The 19,248-nt window shown below is 36.1% G+C and overlaps 1 protein-coding gene across 1 annotated transcript in view; it reads right to left on the bottom strand.

The window, feature by feature from the left end:
• The window catches only part of DNAH6 (dynein axonemal heavy chain 6), a 482,313-nt gene that overhangs the window by 444,923 nt on the left and 18,142 nt on the right, over positions 1 to 19,248 (bottom strand). Inside the window, exons 3-5 of the mRNA XM_053703293.1 lie at positions 17,744 to 18,003; positions 6,169 to 6,436; positions 5,092 to 5,226 (exon numbers count right to left, since the gene is read on the bottom strand). Coding sequence (XP_053559268.1) covers positions 5,092 to 5,226; positions 6,169 to 6,436; positions 17,744 to 18,003 — 663 coding nt within the window. The remainder of the gene's footprint in view (positions 1 to 5,091; positions 5,227 to 6,168; positions 6,437 to 17,743; positions 18,004 to 19,248) is intronic.

Genomic DNA, 19,248 nt, shown 5'->3' on the forward strand with positions numbered 1-19,248 from the left:
AATGTGAACGTTTTTTAAAATTGGAATATCTGAATATATCTGAATATATTGCTCTGTCTGAATCATAAAAGAAAAATTTTGACTCTACTGTCTCTTTAAGTACAATATGGCAGCAGTGTTGCAAAAATGTTTGTAACAATGTTACCCAGAGTCATATACCATATATTGCACAAGGTACGCTCCTAATCATACTTAAAGGGACACTGAACCTAAATTTTTTCTTTTGTGATTCAGATAGAGCATGACATTTTAAGCACCTTTCTAATTTACTCCTATTATCAAATTTTCTTCATTCTCTTGGTATCTTTATTTGAAATGCAAGAATGTAAATTTAGATGCCGGCCCATTTTTGGTGAACAACCTGGGTTGTTCTTGCTGATTGGTGGATAAATTCATCCACCAATAAAAAAAAGTGCTGCCCCCGGTGCTGAACCAAAAAAAAGCTTAGATGCATTATTTTTCAAATAAAAATAGCAAGAGAACAAAGAAAAATTAATAAAAGGAGTAAATTAGAAAGTTGCTTAAAATTACATGCTCTTTCTGAATCACGAAAGAAAAAAAAATTGGGCTCAGTGTCCCTTTAAAGGGATATGAAACCCAAAATTTTTATTTCATGATTCAGCTAGAGCATGTAATTTTAAGCAACTTTCTAATTTACTTCTATTATCAATTTCTCTTTGTTCTGTTGAAAAGCAGGGATATATGCTTAGGAGCTGGCCCATTTCTGGAGCACTATATGGCAGCAGAGATGTATCTCTTCAACAAAGAATATAATGAGATCAAAGCAAATTTGATAATAGAAGTAAATTGGAAACTTTGTAAAAATTGTATGCTCTTTCCTTAATCACAAAAGAAAATTGTTGGGTTTCATATCCCTTTAAGTAAACTGTAATGGAAAGGAAATATGTTTTAACAAACTTATACCAAACTTAAAGGGACAGTGAACACAATAATTGTGATTGTTTAAAAAGATAGATAATGCCTATACCCATTCCCCAGCTTTGCACAAAAAACATGGTTATATTATTATACTTAACCTTTAAACCCCTAAATTTCTGTCTGTTTCTAAGTCATTAAAGACAGCCCCTTGATCACATGCTTTTGTATTTGCTTTTCACAACAGGGGACTGCTAAATCATGTGAGCCATATAGATAAAATTGAGCTCATGCCCATGGATTCTAACAACACAGCACTAATTGGCTTAAATACAAGTCAATAGATAAAGTCATGTGATCAGGGGGCCGTCAGAAGATGCTTAGAAACAAGGTAATCACAGAGGTAAAAAGTATATTAATATAACCATGTTTTCTGTGCAATACTGGGGAATGGGTAATAAAGGGATTATCTATCTTTTTAAACAATAAAACATTTTGTGTCGACTGCCCCTTTAAGAGGTAAATCTGGTAATCTAAGTAAACTAGAAAGTTTTTAAAATTGTACGCTCTCTCTGAATCATGAAAGTTTAATGCTATACACTGTAAAACATTTTTTTTTTTTTTAAATATCTGATTTTGGGCACTGTATATAAAATATATGTACATTTTAGTTGTTTTCAGCTGAATAAATCTATAGTTTCGTTTTCAGGCTTACAGATACTTGTCCGTTCTTCCAATGATGACTAATACTGTTAAAGTATTGTTGCTTTCCAGCCAATAATCCCTAACACCAATATTCCTGTATAAGGTATCAATTAGCTGTGCATATGAACCAGTGAGCACAAACACAGCTGTATGAGTCAGGCCATAATCACTCACATAACGGTATGAAATATGTTTGCCAGACAATAGACACTAATGTAGTGTTCTGCTTGTCAGCTAATGAGAACTATCTATGATTACTACTGGTTTCTAACTGAACACATGAGCGAGCCAATGACAATCGGTATATATATGCAGCCACCAATCAGTAGCTAGCACCCAGGTGCTTTGCTTCTCCTGAGCTTACCTAGATAAACCCTTCAACAAAGGATAACAAGAGATGGAAGCAAATTAAATAATAGAAGTAAATTGGAAAGTTGTTTAAAATTGTATGCTCTGTCGGAATCATGAATTTCTAATTATGACTTTACTGTGCCTTTAACCAATAAGGGGTAATTCTGTTACAGGTGTTGTACCTGACACACCATGAAAGCTCATCAAACTCCCTTTACCTATGCGTAAAATTGTGCTTGTCCCACGCTTCCCTAAAGAGGCCAAAAGCAAATGTTGTCACTTGAAAATGCTGCATATTAAATAGCTGGTTTAGGTAATTTGCAGCCTTTTCAAAACCTAGGTTACAGATTTTGCTTTTTCAACTCAGTCTAGAGAGTGTGGAACAAAGCCCAAACAAAGAGGTTGTTAAAGAGATAGAAATGTTACAATTGACACATGTATAGGTGCGCAAATGCTTCTAGTAAAACGTATTACTGTTCTTTGTCAGAATACGCACATATGCTGTGAGGGCCCGTACATCAGTATTCAAACTCAGAGAGCTAATGGTGGTGTGTATTGTGCCTGTGAAGACTTAAAGGGACAGTCTACACCAGAATTTTTATTGTTTAAAAGATGGATAATCCCTTTATTACCCATTCCCCAGTTTTGCATAACCAACAGTTATAATAATATACTTTTAACCTCTGTGATTATCTTGTATCTAAGCCTCTGCAAACTGCCCCTTTATTTCAGTTCTTTTGACAGACTTGCAGTCTAGCCAATCAGTGCCTGCTCCCAGATAACTTCACGTGCACGAGCACAGTGTTATCTATATGAAATACGTGAACTAACACCCTCTAGTGGTGTAAAACTGTTAAAATGCATTCTGAAAAGAGGTGGCCTTCAAGGTCTAAGAAATTAGCATGTGAACCTCCTAGGTTAAGCTTTCAACTAAGAATACCAAGAGAACAAAGCAAAATTGGTGATAAAAGTAAATTGGAAAATTGTTTAAAATTACATGCTCTATCTGAATCATGAAAGTTTATTTTGGCCTAGACTGTCCTTTTAATTTGTCTCATACAAGCCACTGCTGACTTTATGAGAAGGTGTAGTGTTTGAATACTGGTGCACCACCCTCACAGCATATGTGAGTATGCCACTGAAAAACAGTAATAACTTATTCTAGAAGCATATTTTCTTATCGAAGTATATTCCAAAAATTATTATATTTAAAATTGAAATACATCCATGCACATTTTAAGTTTGACCTTTGTATCCCTTTAATGTTCCCTTAAAGGGACAGTCAAATTAAAAAAAAAAGTTTCATGTTTTAGATAGGGCATGTAATTTTAAACAACTTTCCAATGTACTTGTATCACCAATTTTGCTATCTTCTCTTGGTATTCTTAGTTGAAAGCTAAACCTAGGAACGCTCATATGATGATTTCTAAGCCCTTGAAGGCCGCCTCTTATCACATGCTTTTTTATTTGCTTTTCACTACAGGGGAGAGCTAGTTCATGTGAGCCATATCGATAACATTGTGATCACGCCCGTGGATTGTGGCAGACACTGCACTAATTGGCTAAAATGAAAGTCAATAGATAATAAATAAAATGTCATGTGATCAGGGGGCTGTCAGATGATGCTAAGATACAAGGTAATCAAAGAGGTAAAAAGTATATTAAAGTGAATGTAAATTTTGATGCTAAAGTGCCCGTTTTTTAAAAATTAGATTAACAACAGGGGCACTTTAATTCATCAAAATTGACATTTCACTCCTGTTGTGAAAAAAAACTTACCTTTTAAACTTGACAGCAGCTCCAGCTTCCTCCGGTCGCCGCAAGCCATTTCTGACTTCAGAAATGATGGATAGGTCATCCTCCAATCACGGCTTCCCCACCGGGGGAATCAGTGTCTGATTCAACACTGTGATTGGAGGAAGCCGGATTCCTCATTTTAGACCCAGGAAGAGGCTTTGCAACGGGTGGAGGAAGCTGGAGCTGCTTTCAAGATTAAAAGGTAGGGGTTTTTTTTACAACAGGAGTGAAATGTAAATTTTGATGAATTAAAGTCCCCCTGTTTTTAATCAAATTTTTAAAACCGGGCACTTTAGCATCAAAATTTACATTCACTTTAATATAGCTGTGTTGGTTATGCAAAACTGGGGAATGAGTAATAAAGGGATTATCTATCTTTTAAAACTACAAAAATTCTGGTGTTGACTGTCCCTTTAATGCTTTTATGCATGAACATGGTAAGTCCTACTAAATAACCAGCACTGGCAGTAAGGCAATTCCCTGGATAGCTTTACTTATTTACATTATATTTATATAATAATTAAGTTCCCCATAAAAAAGAAAGTTCTCAACCACTGAATCTAGGGATATAAGTTAAACAAGTATCATTTACAAATGAAAGGCTTATATTATTAAAGGAAATATCTGTTTATTATATAAAGGCAAGACATGTGCAATACAAAGTAAGAAGCAAGAAAGAAAAGTCAGCGCTAGGCACAGATATATAGTTAATAGCCACTTCAAATCCACCTCCCTTTAAGTGAATCCAATTAAACAAACAAAATGGCAAAGAATAGGAAGGCGCTAGAAAGCCAAATATAAAAAACACATTTATTCAGTCACTGCAAATAGTGATTCAAATAAAATAGGGACGTCTCCCCTGAAAACAACAATACACTGATAAAATGAGTGTGTAGCTAAAACCTTCCTAATACCACCTTTTGAAAAGGATATAAAAAGTCGTAGATTAAAAAATTAAAGTCCATTAGCGTCACATTCACTGTCAGAATGGTCAAAGTATACACAGTCACCTTTGAACATTCTGACAGTGAATGTGACGCTAATGGACTTGAACTTTTTAATCTATGACTTTTTATATCCTTTTCAAAAGGTGGTATTAGGAAGGTTTTATCTACACACTCATTTTATCAGTGTATTGTTGTTTTCAGGGGAGACGTCCGTATTGTATTTGAATCAGTATTTGCAGTGACTGAATAAATGTGTTTTTTATATTTGGCTTTCTAGCGCCATCCTATTCTTTGCCATTTTATATGTGCAATACAAAAGACCTATTGTAGTATGCATACATGAGTAATAGCAATATTGTATGTGTTTAGTCTGCAATATGTATTAGAAATGAGGGTATTAAAAAATGCACACTACCTCTTCCATTTGTTTAAATTGTTTGCTTATAAATTCCTCCAAAGTGTATGTGTATCCTTTTTCAATGCGGCAAAGGCCCATATCACCAATTCGATAACACATTTCTTGAACGTGGATGATGGCAGGGCGCAAGTCCTTAATACAAAGAAAAAAGAGGGGTTAGGTTAATAGTTTTATTAAATTCTTATGAAACAATCTACACTGAAAGGGACACTGAACCCAAATTTTCTCTTTCGTGATTCAGATAGAGCATGCAATTTTAAGCAACTTTCTAATTTACTCCTATTATCATTTTTTCTTCGTTCTCTTGCTATCTTTATTTGAAAAATAATGCATCTAAGCTTTTTCTTGGTTCAGAACTCTGGACAGCACTTTGTTATTGGTGGATGAATTTATCCACCAATCAGCAAGGACAACCCAGGTTGTTCACCAAAAATGGGCCAGCATCTAAACTTACATTCTTGCATTTCAAATAACGATACCAAGAGAATAAAGAAAATGTGATAATAGGAGTAAATTAAAAAAAAAAATTTCGGTTCAGTAGAACTCAAATTGAATTACCCATCACATTTTTAATTATGGGTACTAAAAGTACTTTTTACTCCAGATTTTTAGAAGCCGTGCACAAACCTGATGAGCACAAAAAGCCAAACTTTGAATATCAAGCGCGCGATAACCTATTCCCCCATAGAAGTTAATGGATCTGGGCTGCATCCATGCACTCTGCTGAATAGCATTGACAGTCTGTTGAATCCAACTAGTGAGCCTTTTGTGACTGGATGCCACATGCAGACCAGATCATGATGTCATCAGTAGGGTGAGCTTGGCCGCCATTTCAAAGTGGCCAGAAACAATATTCATTTTAAAATAACTTTTTTACTGTTCCTGCTGCATGATATAGAAAGGGTGCAGGAGGCTATTTGCAGCTTAATCTAAGGTAAGACTTTAAGATGACCACGGTGTAGAATGTCCCTTTAAACAATTATGTAATTATATAGACAGAATTTTGTAAACCAGGTAGCGTTTACTCTAAATGAATCAACATACAGATATAAATTGCAATGTTTGGATACATACTGCATTAACGATGAACAGGTTCTCTTGAAGAGCTTTGCGGCATTCGCAGATTTTCTTTGTGCGAACATTTTTCCTCCATACAGTAAACGCTTTCCATTTTCGAAAGTGTGAAAAAATCGGAATTTGTTTTAATGCTTTGTGGTAAAGATATTCCTGTTTCCATCTTTCAAGCTCAAGAAATAAAACTTCTCCATCCGACATATGGGTGACACCTTTTTCACTTATAGTGTAGTACTCATTTTTATTGATGTTTTCATATTTTACAATTCTAGAAAGAAGAATGGAAAAGTATTTTAGATAAGTTATTAGTTATTTAATTTCCCATAAAAAGTTTAATTATTCATAGATAAAATACAACTCTTAAAGGACCAGTAAATACAGTAGATTTGCATAATCAACAAATGTCTGAACTTCAAATGAGTAGTAGATTTTTTTTCTGACAAATTTTAATGTTATGTGTATTTCCACTCATCCTGTATCATGTGACAGCCAACAGCCAATCACAAATGCATATATGTATTTTCTGTGAATTCTTGCACATGCTCAGTAGTAGCTGGTGACTCAAAAAGTCTAAATATAAAAAGACTGTGCACATTTTGTTAATTGAAATTAAATTGGAAAGTTGTTTAAAATTGCTGCTCTAATCATTAAAGCAGTGCTTTCCAAACTGTGTTTCGTAACACATTAGTGTGTTGGGGGCAGTGTGTAGGTGTGTGTTTTTTTTTTGGTTTCCGACTTTCCGCCTGCCTGCTACACATTTCACGTGGTTGACACATGATTGATACCTAGTGGGTCACAGATTATCTTAACATTTGGCGCTGCTTAGCGGGAACTGAAACTATTCCCATTGGCGGCTTTGGTGGAACATTGGCTCCTGACTGCACGTGTAGTCTCCTCAATCGGCTCGTGACTGCATGTGTAGTCAGTGAGTGGGCAGCAGTGTATTTGCAGCGTGGGCAGTAGTCAGTCGGAATCGCAGAGCTCTGAGGACGGCAGCTTAAACGCTGAGCTGAAGTCAGAAGAAGTCAAAGGGGCCTATGTATCAAAGGTCTTGCGGACCTGATCCGACAGCACGGATCAGGTCCTCAAGACCTCGCTGAATGCGGAGAGCAATACGCTCTCCGTATTCAGCATTGCACCAGCAGCTCACTAGAGCTGCTGATGCAACGCCGCCCCCTGAAGACTCGCGGCCAATGGGCCGCCAGCAGGGAGGTGTCAATCAACCCGATCGTACTCAATCGGGTTGAATTGTGGCGATTCCTGTCCGCCAGCTCAGAGCAGGTGGACAGGGTTATGGAGCAGCGGCCTTTATAAATGGGCCTCCATGTGTTTTTGTCTTTTTGAAGCTAGCTCCCAGTAGTGCATTGCTGCTCCTGCTCTTGATATATGGATAGGAAGTGGAAGCTTAAAAATGCTTGATGATGAAATGCGAGCGTCTTTATCTAATATTCCACTAAATATTCAGAAACTGTGTTCATCCCATCAACCTCATACATCCCATTAAAATAGTAGGTAGCTATTGGTGGTATTAAACTTTTTTTAATTCTTGCACATACATACTATTACTTGTATATACATTTTGCTATTATATAATTTATGTATGTGTCCGTATCTCTTAAAACAAATTAGTTTAACCTCCTGTTTGCTAGTGCAACTGAATTACTGTGTCACGAAATGATGTAGGTCTAAAAAGTGTGTCACCAACATGAAAAGTTTGGAAATCTCTGCATTAATGTTTAATTTTGACCTGAGTGTCCCTTTGACTGCATTATTTATTTTACCTGTTTTTTATGTAACCTAAAGGGACATGAAGCACTAAATAAATGTCATGTACCTTGATCTAATCATGGGTGCTGCCATTTTGTTACGTAGGTTACACTGTAGGTATCTGAAGGAGAGTTGCTGCACATGTTCAAATGCATCAGCTCTGGAATGTAGTAATAGACAGATTTCAACATACCGGCACCCATGACTAGAGGGAGTTGGGGAATAACCTCAATACTGTGCTTATAAAATGTACTTAGTGTTTAATGTGACTCGGGGGAAAAACTTAGTTTTCCGATTTAAAGAGACATTAATAATGTCTCTTTAAATCGGAAAACTAAGTTTTTCCCCCGAGAGGCTGGGGTATATTCTGTGAAATTCATCATCTTGATCCTTTCACTTAAAGCACAGTAATTGATTGATTAGTGCTGAAGATTATTTATATATTTGTCCTAAATGGGATAAAATAAATAACACTCAAAAGAGTTTTAAGAGATGTGCCCCTGGGGTGCAAAATAATGCAAGATTTGCTAATAAAGTCACAGTTCGTAATTATTTTAAAACATTTTAACAGAGCTTAAATAATTTAATATAGTTAACCCCTTAAGCCAATTAAGTACTTTATCCAGCATACTGTGTTGACGTAGTAGCTACATCCAACACTCCGGCGCATTTTGCGATCCCTGTTGTCGGCTTAGACAGCGGAAACTGCAGCCAGGGGCAGAAGGCATCTGCCTTTATATAGTAAGGAAACACTGATCATTCTCCCTTTAACATATGAAGGCAGATTGCAGATACAGCTTACGGTGATGCAATGGTTGTTGTGGAAGGGAAGGAGGGAGACGGTTGGGCGGCGCATCACGAGTGGGGGTAGATGAGGAGGATTCCCTATGCTACAGAAAAAAGATAAGGTGAGGGATGGATGGGCCCATACATTACAAAAAAGGGCTATGGATGATTGCTTGGAAGGGGGAGGGGGGATCCCCATACTAAAGAAAACCATATAATATTACACCACCTTCAAATATTCCAGGCAGTTAAAGGGTTAATCAGTTAGCTGTTAAGGGTAATATTTGCTGTAGTGTAGGATTTACCCTCCCACCTGACTCATCCCACCACCTGACATCTACCTGATCCCTCTCAAACAACTTTGTTCGCTCTCCCCCACCACTGGTCACCATCATCTTAGGTAAAATCAGCCAGTCTGACCGTATTCAGTTTAGGGCTTTTTTGTTGTTGTTTAATATTTAAGTAGTTTATTTATATTTTCTGTAGTGTAGGGTTCCTTCCTCACCCTCGCAACTCCCTGATCCCCTCCAAAAAGCTCTCTAACTCTCCCTCTTCGACTGTTTCCCACCATCTTTGTTACTGGCAGCTAGCCTGCCACTAACAAATTAGTGTGTTTTTATTTAATTTTTTATTATTTATTTATAATATTTTTTCTATAGTGTAGATATCCTCTTCACCCTCCCCCCTCTATGTGATTTCTATAGTGTAGGGACCCACATCCTTCTCCAACCTATATATTTATTTTTTCAGTAGCGTAGGGACCCGTCTCTCCCTCTCCTTTTCAAATCCTTTTGTGCCTTAGTATAGGGCAGTGTTTCTCAACTTCAGTCTTCAAGAACCCCTAAGAGACCTGATTTTCCTGATTTTATTTGTTCAGGGTTATAAGAGACTACACTTGGATGCAGTATAATTTAAAGCAAAACCGCTCCTGAAATAGAAGAGGCTTAGTATTCTATTCTACCCAAACGCTAAATTAGATAGGGAAAGATAAAATTAAGAAAGCTCCCATTATAGAAGGAGCTTAGTCGATCAGGGATAGAAATTTCTGTACACTAACATAACGCTATGCAATTGTAATAATTTTTTCCCCTACATGAAGGATTATTTTAATCCTTCTCACTAATTATTTTTATTTTCCGTTTGTAGAGGTCGTGTTTTTAACTGTATGATTGTGAGTATTATTGATTTTGTTAATAAATAATAGGAATGGTTGAATATATGATAACAATTTATGAACATTAATAAATACATTGTCATAATTTGAATTCATTTTGGGCTACAGCATTTTTTTGTTGCCTCTTGTTGCGACTCATTTTTCTGATTTTTATGATATCTGAACTAGAGAACAGGTGAAATAATTAGCTGATTGATTAAGATATCATGGAAATGTGTCCTGTATGGTTTTTATTGAGGACTGGAGTTGAGAAACACTGGTGTATGAAACCCCGACCCTCCCTCCCCCATGCAGTGCTGGGCCGCCCACCTGCCTCTCTCCTTCCCTCCCACACCTCCCACTGACAGCAACTGATGATTGTTACAGACAGCAACACAGCCCGTGTTGCTGTCTGTAACGATCAGACAACCTGGCTTCAGTTATTGGTTATTGATTGAGTTTGCCAATTTAAAGCAGGCCTTTAAAGGAACATGGAAGCCTAAATTATATTTTTATGATTTAGCTATAGAATACAATTGACTTCAAATCTGCTTCCATATCATCATATTCTTTGTTAAACCTTAGATGCTTCCATGAGAGCATACTAAGGTAGGCTCAGGAGCATCCACGTGTTTTGAGCACTACATGTATAACTTTGTTACTACAATTCAAATAAAAACTTGATTCTGCTTAGAGTTATGTAAATACACACCAACATAAATGTTAGAGAGAATAGTTGAATCAAAAATGTAAAAATGGGTGTGCACTTAAAATTAAAAATAAAATACCAATAATACATAAATAAATATACTATGCAAATAAATATGCACATGCAAAAATAACACCAAACTGTCCCACAGCCTGCAGGTTTGTCACGGAATGGGAGGTATGGCCCACTAAGTCACCCACAACCCTTAGGTGTCCTGGTGTTCTGGGACTAGCTCAGCCCCACCCATGACCTACCCTTACATGCTATGACCCACCCAGAAAAACCCACAGGACCATCCCTCTGTAACTTTGTTCCTCCGATGCTGGAAGGGCATCCGCAGCTTGATAAATGGATCCCTAAGTGTCAATGTAAAATCCACATGCAAAAATAACACCAAACTGTCCCACAGCCTGCAGGTTTGTCACGGAATGGGAGGTATGGCCCACTAAGTCACCCACAACCCTTAGGTGTCCTGGTGTTCTGGGACTAGAAAACGGGATTAGTGATCACAGCGCCAAAAAGGCTAAAAGGTATGTATACACAAACGTATAGGAGGACTAGATAGATTTTATAGATTTTATTCGATACAGAATGGTATAAAAACAATGCTGGTTTGAATAATAAAAAACGGTAAATCTGATTCTCTTCTTGGAGGTTTAAAAAGGCAAATTAGCCGGCTACTAGAGACAATTGTTACATTAACTCTGCTGGCAACAATGTTAAAATAACTCAAAATAATACTTAAAAATAATACAACATAGTACCTAAAAACAGCCGTTCAATTAGACCCTGTCCCAAAAAGGATTGGGTGGACTAGGGTATAATTATCTTTTAGTGGGCACGGTCAGAATTCACTATTGATTCAAACCTTTGAATAATGGCAGCAATTTTTATTGGTGACACTATTTAAAAGGCTATAGAGCTGATAAATAAAGTGCTAAAAAATGGAGCACAGTAGATGTCAGTGAAGCTATGGATCCATAACTATAAATTGGTCGCAGTAAAGATTAAAAAATGAGAGTGCTTGACAGAAGCCGCACTCTAATTGGAATCTATGACAATGACCCCTGGCTACAAGGGTTGCTGCGATACCGAAGAAAGTAGAATATATAACACAAGGAGGTGAGTGTAAACTACAGAGAAATATCAAATAGCAATACAAAATAATAATAACAGGGGTAACACAGATCTGTACAATAGTGGGATCGTGAAACAAGTGTGTGCAACAATTATGTGCAAATGCAAAAATTCAAAAATCAAAAATTCAAAAATCAAAAATGCTAACAATAATACCACATTCTTGTGCAATAATAAAAGGTACAAAAGTAAAAAATGTGCAAAGAGGAAAAATGGTGACAAGGAGCACTGCTGGGTGGAACAAAAATATGTGCTTGAGCAATGTCAGTGAAAAATCTGTGCATTAACGCTAGGAAAATCCAGATAAACTCCTGCTGTTGTTTAGAAAAGCTCCTGCTGTTGTAAGGAAAAATTTTTTTTTGAAAATTAAAACGTTCGTGGTGGCTAAGTATGTTAGTGAAAAAATATATAAACAACCTCAAAATCCAAAATAAACCAAAAAGTCAGTTAAAGCAAAAATTATTCCACTGTGAGTTTTATTCCCTGTGAAAAAAGTTTTTTTGATTGCTGAAGAAGGATCGTCCAAAGGAATCCTTTGGGGAACTCAGCTGGGTCTGTAAAATATCGATGATCCCTAAAATCAAGAATAAAACATAGTGTAGCAGAATTTTTAAAAAAAAGAATAATCAGAAAGATGCTTACCAATGGGCTGTCTACGCGTTTCGGTCCTTACAAGACCTTTTTCAAGACTGATTCACTGGTAAGCTGAGCATCTTTATATAGGCCTACTGATATTGTGACCGGAAATTGCTTAGTCTACTTCCGGTTTTCCGCTATTAACTCTTAGATTTTTATTTGAAGTATCTGTTTATTTATTAGGCAGTTAGTGTATTCATTTCAGTTGGTTGATAATATTATATATATCCTTAATACTCAGTGGCATTTTGTTTTATTCACATCGATATCCTGATGTCACGTCCGGTTGATCATACCAGGTGTAAACAAGCCCGGTGTTACTTCCGGTTGTTTATTAGTTGCTAAGGGCGAACATGGTGACACTTCCGGTTGTTATTTGAGTTGTCTAGAAATTGTTACATTTCTACTTTATGCTAGAACATAGTTTATCGAGTAAACCAGTAATAGCGTAATCGTGGTTATCTCCTTAAAGGGACCCAAAAAAACAACATAATTTATTAATACAAAATACACTTACGGGATTACAACAAAACCTTTTTTTAAAAAAGACTTTTGTTATAATAGAAAAAACGAAAACGAAAAAACATAAAAGTATTAAAAATATAAAAAATCAATAAAACATAAACCAAACCAATCATATGTCAGAGATTTCAGGGATCTAGCCTGAATATTACCATAATGCGCTTAGTAGCATCGGATATTAGTTTTACAAATAGATGAAAAATGAGACCCAATGGGTCTTAAAAAACGGTGGCGAAAAGGGGAACTTTATCTTGCCTATGATTTTTGCGTCTCCAGATCACATTGTGGTGGTGTTGTTAAACAAACTGGTCCGCAAACAAAGATATAATATCCTTCGTTAATAAACATCTAAAATTATAATGATATTAATTGTAGTACAACTTCTTTATTTCACTCACTCTATCATTTTCAGGTAGAGTCCATTTATTTACGGAACGTCAGTGCTCTCAGTCTAGTTCTTGAGTTGTTTTATGGCTCTAGTTGTTGTTTTATGGTTGTAAGAACCTATCTAACTTGTGTACAGAGATCACAATCAGGAGATTAGTTCTTATCTCAGATAGTTGTTACTCCTTAGAGAACATCAGTTCTGATCTATGGCTAAAGATGGTATAGCCAATAAAACCTTATATCTCCATAATTATTGGAGATTTGTTGCCCTAGTTTCTGAGATTGAATTTCGAGGGTTTCAAAAGTGGCTAAGTGGTTGCATTCTCTATCTATGCGTAAATAATCTTAGATTCTAGATGGTAATGTTGTTCTTAGTGGGATTAAAGTGCTAGACTGATATTTTTGTTTGGAGGGCCGTTAATTAGCAGTCAGATCATGATTCTATAAGTTGTGTCATGTACTTAAAATATTTGTCTTAGTAAAGGTTAATGTAAATTCAATTCCGTAGTGTGGTTGATGGTCATTTCAATCTTACGAGTTCTGATTTATAGGTGAGGTTCTCGAGGTGGTTTCAGTGTGGTATTATATATGAGAGGGGAACAAAAAGTCATAATCTGGTATTGATTGCATCTGATCACATAGGTTAACTCAGTTATATAGATAAGTCAGGTCCTCTCTGTTATTCAGACCTTTCGGATGAAGGCAGTCCATTAGAAAGATCCATTTGGATTCAGCTTTGAGGAGGGTCTTTTCAAAATCCCGCAGGAACATTCTATGAGGTAGATGACACAAAGCTTGGTTGTGTATAAGAAAACAGGAAATCTGAAAAACAGACTAGCACCAAGCCTGCTAAAAAAGAAAAAACCTAGCATACAAAGTCTACAAGGAGAACCAATTAAAGGTTTCTTCCCGTGCCTAAGCTGCAAAGCCTGTAAAAGAGGAACTAAAACAAAGAAGTTTAAATCAACGCAGACTGGAGAAGAATTTAAGATCAAGGACCTCATCAGATGTCAAGATACAGGCATCATCTACCTCATAGAATGTTCCTGCGGCCTTCAGTATATCGGCCAGACTTCAAGAAGCCTCAGAGACAGGTTAAGAGAGCATATTCGTCTAATAGAAAAAAAGGACAAAGACACGATTCTTTACAAACATTTTGACACCAAACATAATGGCAAAACACAAGAGATGAAATTTATGGGCATACAGAAAGTGATAAGAAATTGGAGAGGAGGGGATTTTGAAAAGACCCTCCTCAAAGCTGAATCCAAATGGATCTTTCTAATGGACTGCCTTCATCCGAAAGGTCTGAATAACAGAGAGGACCTGACTTATCTATATAACTGAGTTAACCTATGTGATCAGATGCAATCAATACCAGACTATACGATTATGACTTTTTGTTCCCCTCTCATATATAATACCACACTGAAACCACCTCGAGAACCTCACCTATAAATCAGAACTCGTAAGATTGAAATGACCATCAACCACACTACGGAATTGAATTTACATTAACCTTTACTAAGACAAATATTTTAAGTACATGACACAACTTATAGAATCATGATCTGACTGCTAATTAACGGCCCTCCAAACAAAAATATCAGTCTAGCACTTTAATCCCACTAAGAACAACATTACCATCTAGAATCTAAGATTATTTACGCATAGATAGAGAATGCAACCACTTAGCCACTTTTGAAACCCTCGAAATTCAATCTCAGAAACTAGGGCAACAAATCTCCAATAATTATGGAGATATAAGGTTTTATTGGCTATACCATCTTTAGCCATAGATCAGAACTGATGTTCTCTAAGGAGTAACAACTATCTGAGATAAGAACTAATCTCCTGATTGTGATCTCTGTACACAAGTTAGATAGGTTCTTACAACCATAAAACAACAACTAGAGCCATAAAAACAACTCAAGAACTAGACTGAGAGCACTGACGTTCCGTAAATAAATGGACTCTACCTGAAAATGATAGAGTGAGTGAAATAAAGAAGTTGTACTACAATTAATATCATTATAATTTTAGATGTTTATTAACGAAGGATATTATATCTTTGTTTGCGGACCAGTTTGTTTAACAACACCACCACAATGTGATCTGGAGACGCATAAATCATAGGCAAGATAAAGTTCCCCTTTTCGCCACCGTTTTTTAAGACCCATTGGGTCTCATTTTTCATCTATTTGTAAAACTAATATCCGATGCTACTAAGCGCATTATGGTAATATTCAGGCTAGATCCCTGAAATCTCTGACATATGATTGGTTTGGTTTATGTTTTATTGATTTTTTATATTTTTAATACTTTTATGTTTTTTCGTTTTCGTTTTTTTCTATTATAAGAAAAGTCTTTTTAAAAAAAATGTTTTCTTGTAATCCCGTAAGTGTATTTTGTATTAATAAATTATGTTGTTTTTTTTGGGTCCCTTTAAGGACATAACCACGATTACGCTATTACTGGTTTACTCGATAAACTATGTTCTAGCATAAAGTAGAAATGTAACAATTTCTAGACAACTCAAATAACAACCGGAAGTGTCACCATGTTCGCCCTTAGCAACTAATAAACAACCGGAAGTAACACCGGGCTTGTTTACACCTGGTATGATCAACCGGAAGTGACATCAGGATATCGATGTGAATAAAACAAAATGCCACTGAGTATTAAGGATATATATAATATTATCAACCAACTGAAATGAATACACTAACTGCCTAATAAATAAACAGATACTTCAAATAAAAATCTAAGAGTTAATATTAATAGCGGAAAACCGGAAGTAGACTAAGCAATTTCCGGTCACAATATCAGTAGGCCTATATAAAGATGCTCAGCTTACCAGTGAATCAGTCTTGAAAAAGGTCTTGTAAGGACCGAAACGCGTAGACAGCCCATTGGTAAGCATCTTTCTGATTATTCTTTTTTTAAAAATTCTGCTACACTATGTTTTATTCTTGATTTTAGGGATCATCGATATTTTACAGACCCAGCTGAGTTCCCCAAAGGATTCCTTTGGACGATCCTTCTTCAGCAATCAAAAAACTTTTTTCACAGGGAATAAAACTCACAGTGGAATAATTTTTGCTTTAACTGACTTTTTGGTTTATTTTGGATTTTGAGGTTGTTTATATATTTTTTCACTAACATACTTAGCCACCACGAACGTTTTAATTTTCAAAAATTTTTTTTCCTTACAACAGCAGGAGCTTTTCTAAACAACAGCAGGAGTTTATCTGGATTTTCCTAGCGTTAATGCACAGATTTTTCACTGACATTGCTCAAGCACATATTTTTGTTCCTCCCAGCAGTGCTCCTTGTCACCATTTTTCCTCTTTGCACATTTTTTACTTTTTTACCTTTTATTATTGCACAAGAATGTGGTATTATTGTTAGCATTTTTGATTTTTGAATTTTTGATTTTTGAATTTTTGCATTTGCACATAATTGTTGCACACACTTGTTTCACGATCCCACTATTGTACAGATCTGTGTTACCCCTGTTATTATTATTTTGCATTGCTATTTGGTATTTCTCTGTAGTTTACACTCACCTCCTTGTGTTATATATTCTACTTTCTTCGGTATCGCAGCAACCCTTGTAGCCAGGGGTCATTGTCATAGATTCCAATTAGAGTGCGGCTTCTGTCAAGCACTCTCATTTTTTAATCTTTACTGCGACCAATTTATAGTTATGGATCCATAGCTTCACTGACATCTACTGTGCTCCATTTTTTAGCACTTTATTTATCAGCTCTATAGCCTTTTAAATAGTGTCACCAATAAAAATTGCTGCCATTATTCAAAGGTTTGAATCAATAGTGAATTCTGACCGTGCCCACTAAAAGATAATTATACCCTAGTCCACCCAATCCTTTTTGGGACAGGGTCTAATTGAACGGCTGTTTTTAGGTACTATGTTGTATTATTTTGAGTTATTTTAACATTGTTGCCAGCGGAGTTAATGTAACAATTTTCTCTAGTAGCCGGCTAATTTGCCTTTTTAAACCTCCAAGAAGAGAATCAGATTTACCGTTTTTTATTATTCAAACCAGCATTGTTTTTATACCATTCTGTATCGAATAAAATCTATAAAATCTATCTAGTCCTCCTATACGTTTGTGTGTACATACCTTTTAGCCTTTTTGGCGCTGTGATCACTAATCCCGTTTTTTAGTCTCTGTTCTTTTGAGGGGACTGGTTAGACCCCTTTTGTGATTCACAGCTTAAGGTATATCTTAGCGCTGATATATCATATTACTCTATGTTCTGGGACTAGCTCAGCCCCACCCATGACCTACCCTTACATGCTATGACCCACCCAGAAAAACCCACAGGACCATCCCTCTGTAACTTTGTTCCTCCGATGCTGGAAGGGCATCCGCAGCTTGATAAATGGAACCCTAAGTGTCAATGTAAAATCCACTTAACGACTGACAGAAAAAGCACATTTTGATACTGACCTTAAGTTATATGGGTCATAATCAATTGAAGACTTGGGAACTGCAGGAGTCATATAAAGGAATCCTAAGCTCTTACTTTCTTTTATAATTTTGATGATATCTAAAGGATTTCTGATATCTGCCTTAATGACATTCTCTGCAGTCTCAAAAGAATATGATGGTGGAGAGGAAAGTCGTCTTTTTGAGCTTGTTCTTGGTAGAATGGTACGTGGTTGTTTTGGAGGTGTAGGAGATATAGTTCTACTGTAGTCCAACTGTGTCTAAAAGACAATGGAGAAAGGGTTAAAGGACCACTCAATGAAGTAGATTACATAATTAACAAGTGCATAATAAAAAGATGATGCACTTCAAATGAGCAGTAGAATTTTTTCTGACAAATTTATTTTTTCTCCCATTTTCCGCCCCCTGAATCCTGTGACAGACATCAGCCAATCACAGACTAGTATACGTATACCCTGTGACCTTGTGCAAATGCTCAGTAGAATCTTGTTACCCAGAAAGTGTGAACATAAAAAACTGTGCAAAATTTAATAATGGAAGTAAATTGGAAATTGTCTTAAAACTGCTGCTCTATCTGAATCATAAAAGTTTATTTTGACTTCAGTGTCCATTTAATAAAAATTATTCACTTGCTCTGATAAGCTTATACAAAAATTTTCTTGTAGAACGTTACTTTGTGAAAAATGGTTAAAGGGACACTGAACCCAAATTTTTTCTTTCCTGGTTCACATAGACCATGCAATTTTAAGCAACTTTCTAATTTACCTCCTATTTTCAAGTTTTATTCGTTCTCTTTCTATCTTTACTTGAAAAAGAAGGCATCTAAGCTAAGGAGCCAGCATTTTTTGGGTTCAGAATCATAGACAGCACTTGTTAATTGGTGCTGTCCAATCAACAAGGACAACCCAGGTTGTTCACCAAAAATGGGCCGGCATCTAAACTGACATTCTTGCTTTTCAAATAAACATACCAAGAGAATGAAGAAAAATTGATAAAAGGAGTAAATTAGAAAGTTGCTTAAAATTGCAAGCTCTATCTGAATCACAAAAGAAAAAATTTGGGTTCAGTGTCCCTTTTAAATGGACATAAAACTCCTATTTTACTACTATGTATTTTTAGATTAAAAACATGAGATGTAAAGTTCTCTTTTTGCAGCACAGTCAGTTCACAATGCCTTAGTTCATAAAATGGCTACACTTTGTCAAACCAATAAAGAAGCAGGACACCTGTACATTGTGAATTGTTAGCCACGCCCCCATGGTAAAGATTGGAATGGATAGAGAAATGTCTGCAGAAAACAAAATTTATGCTTAACTGATAAATGTATTTCTTTCTTGACATGGTGAGTCCACAGATTATCATTAATTACTGTTGGGAATATCACTCCTGGCCAGCAGGAGGAGGCAAAGAGCACCACAGCAAAGCTGTTAAATATAACTTCCCGACCCATAATTCCCGACTCATTCGACCAAAGGGAAAGAAGATAAAGAAAGCAACACAAGGTG

Source organism: Bombina bombina, chromosome 2 (genome assembly GCF_027579735.1).
Source record: "Bombina bombina isolate aBomBom1 chromosome 2, aBomBom1.pri, whole genome shotgun sequence".
Lineage (NCBI taxonomy): Eukaryota > Metazoa > Chordata > Amphibia > Anura > Bombinatoridae > Bombina > Bombina bombina.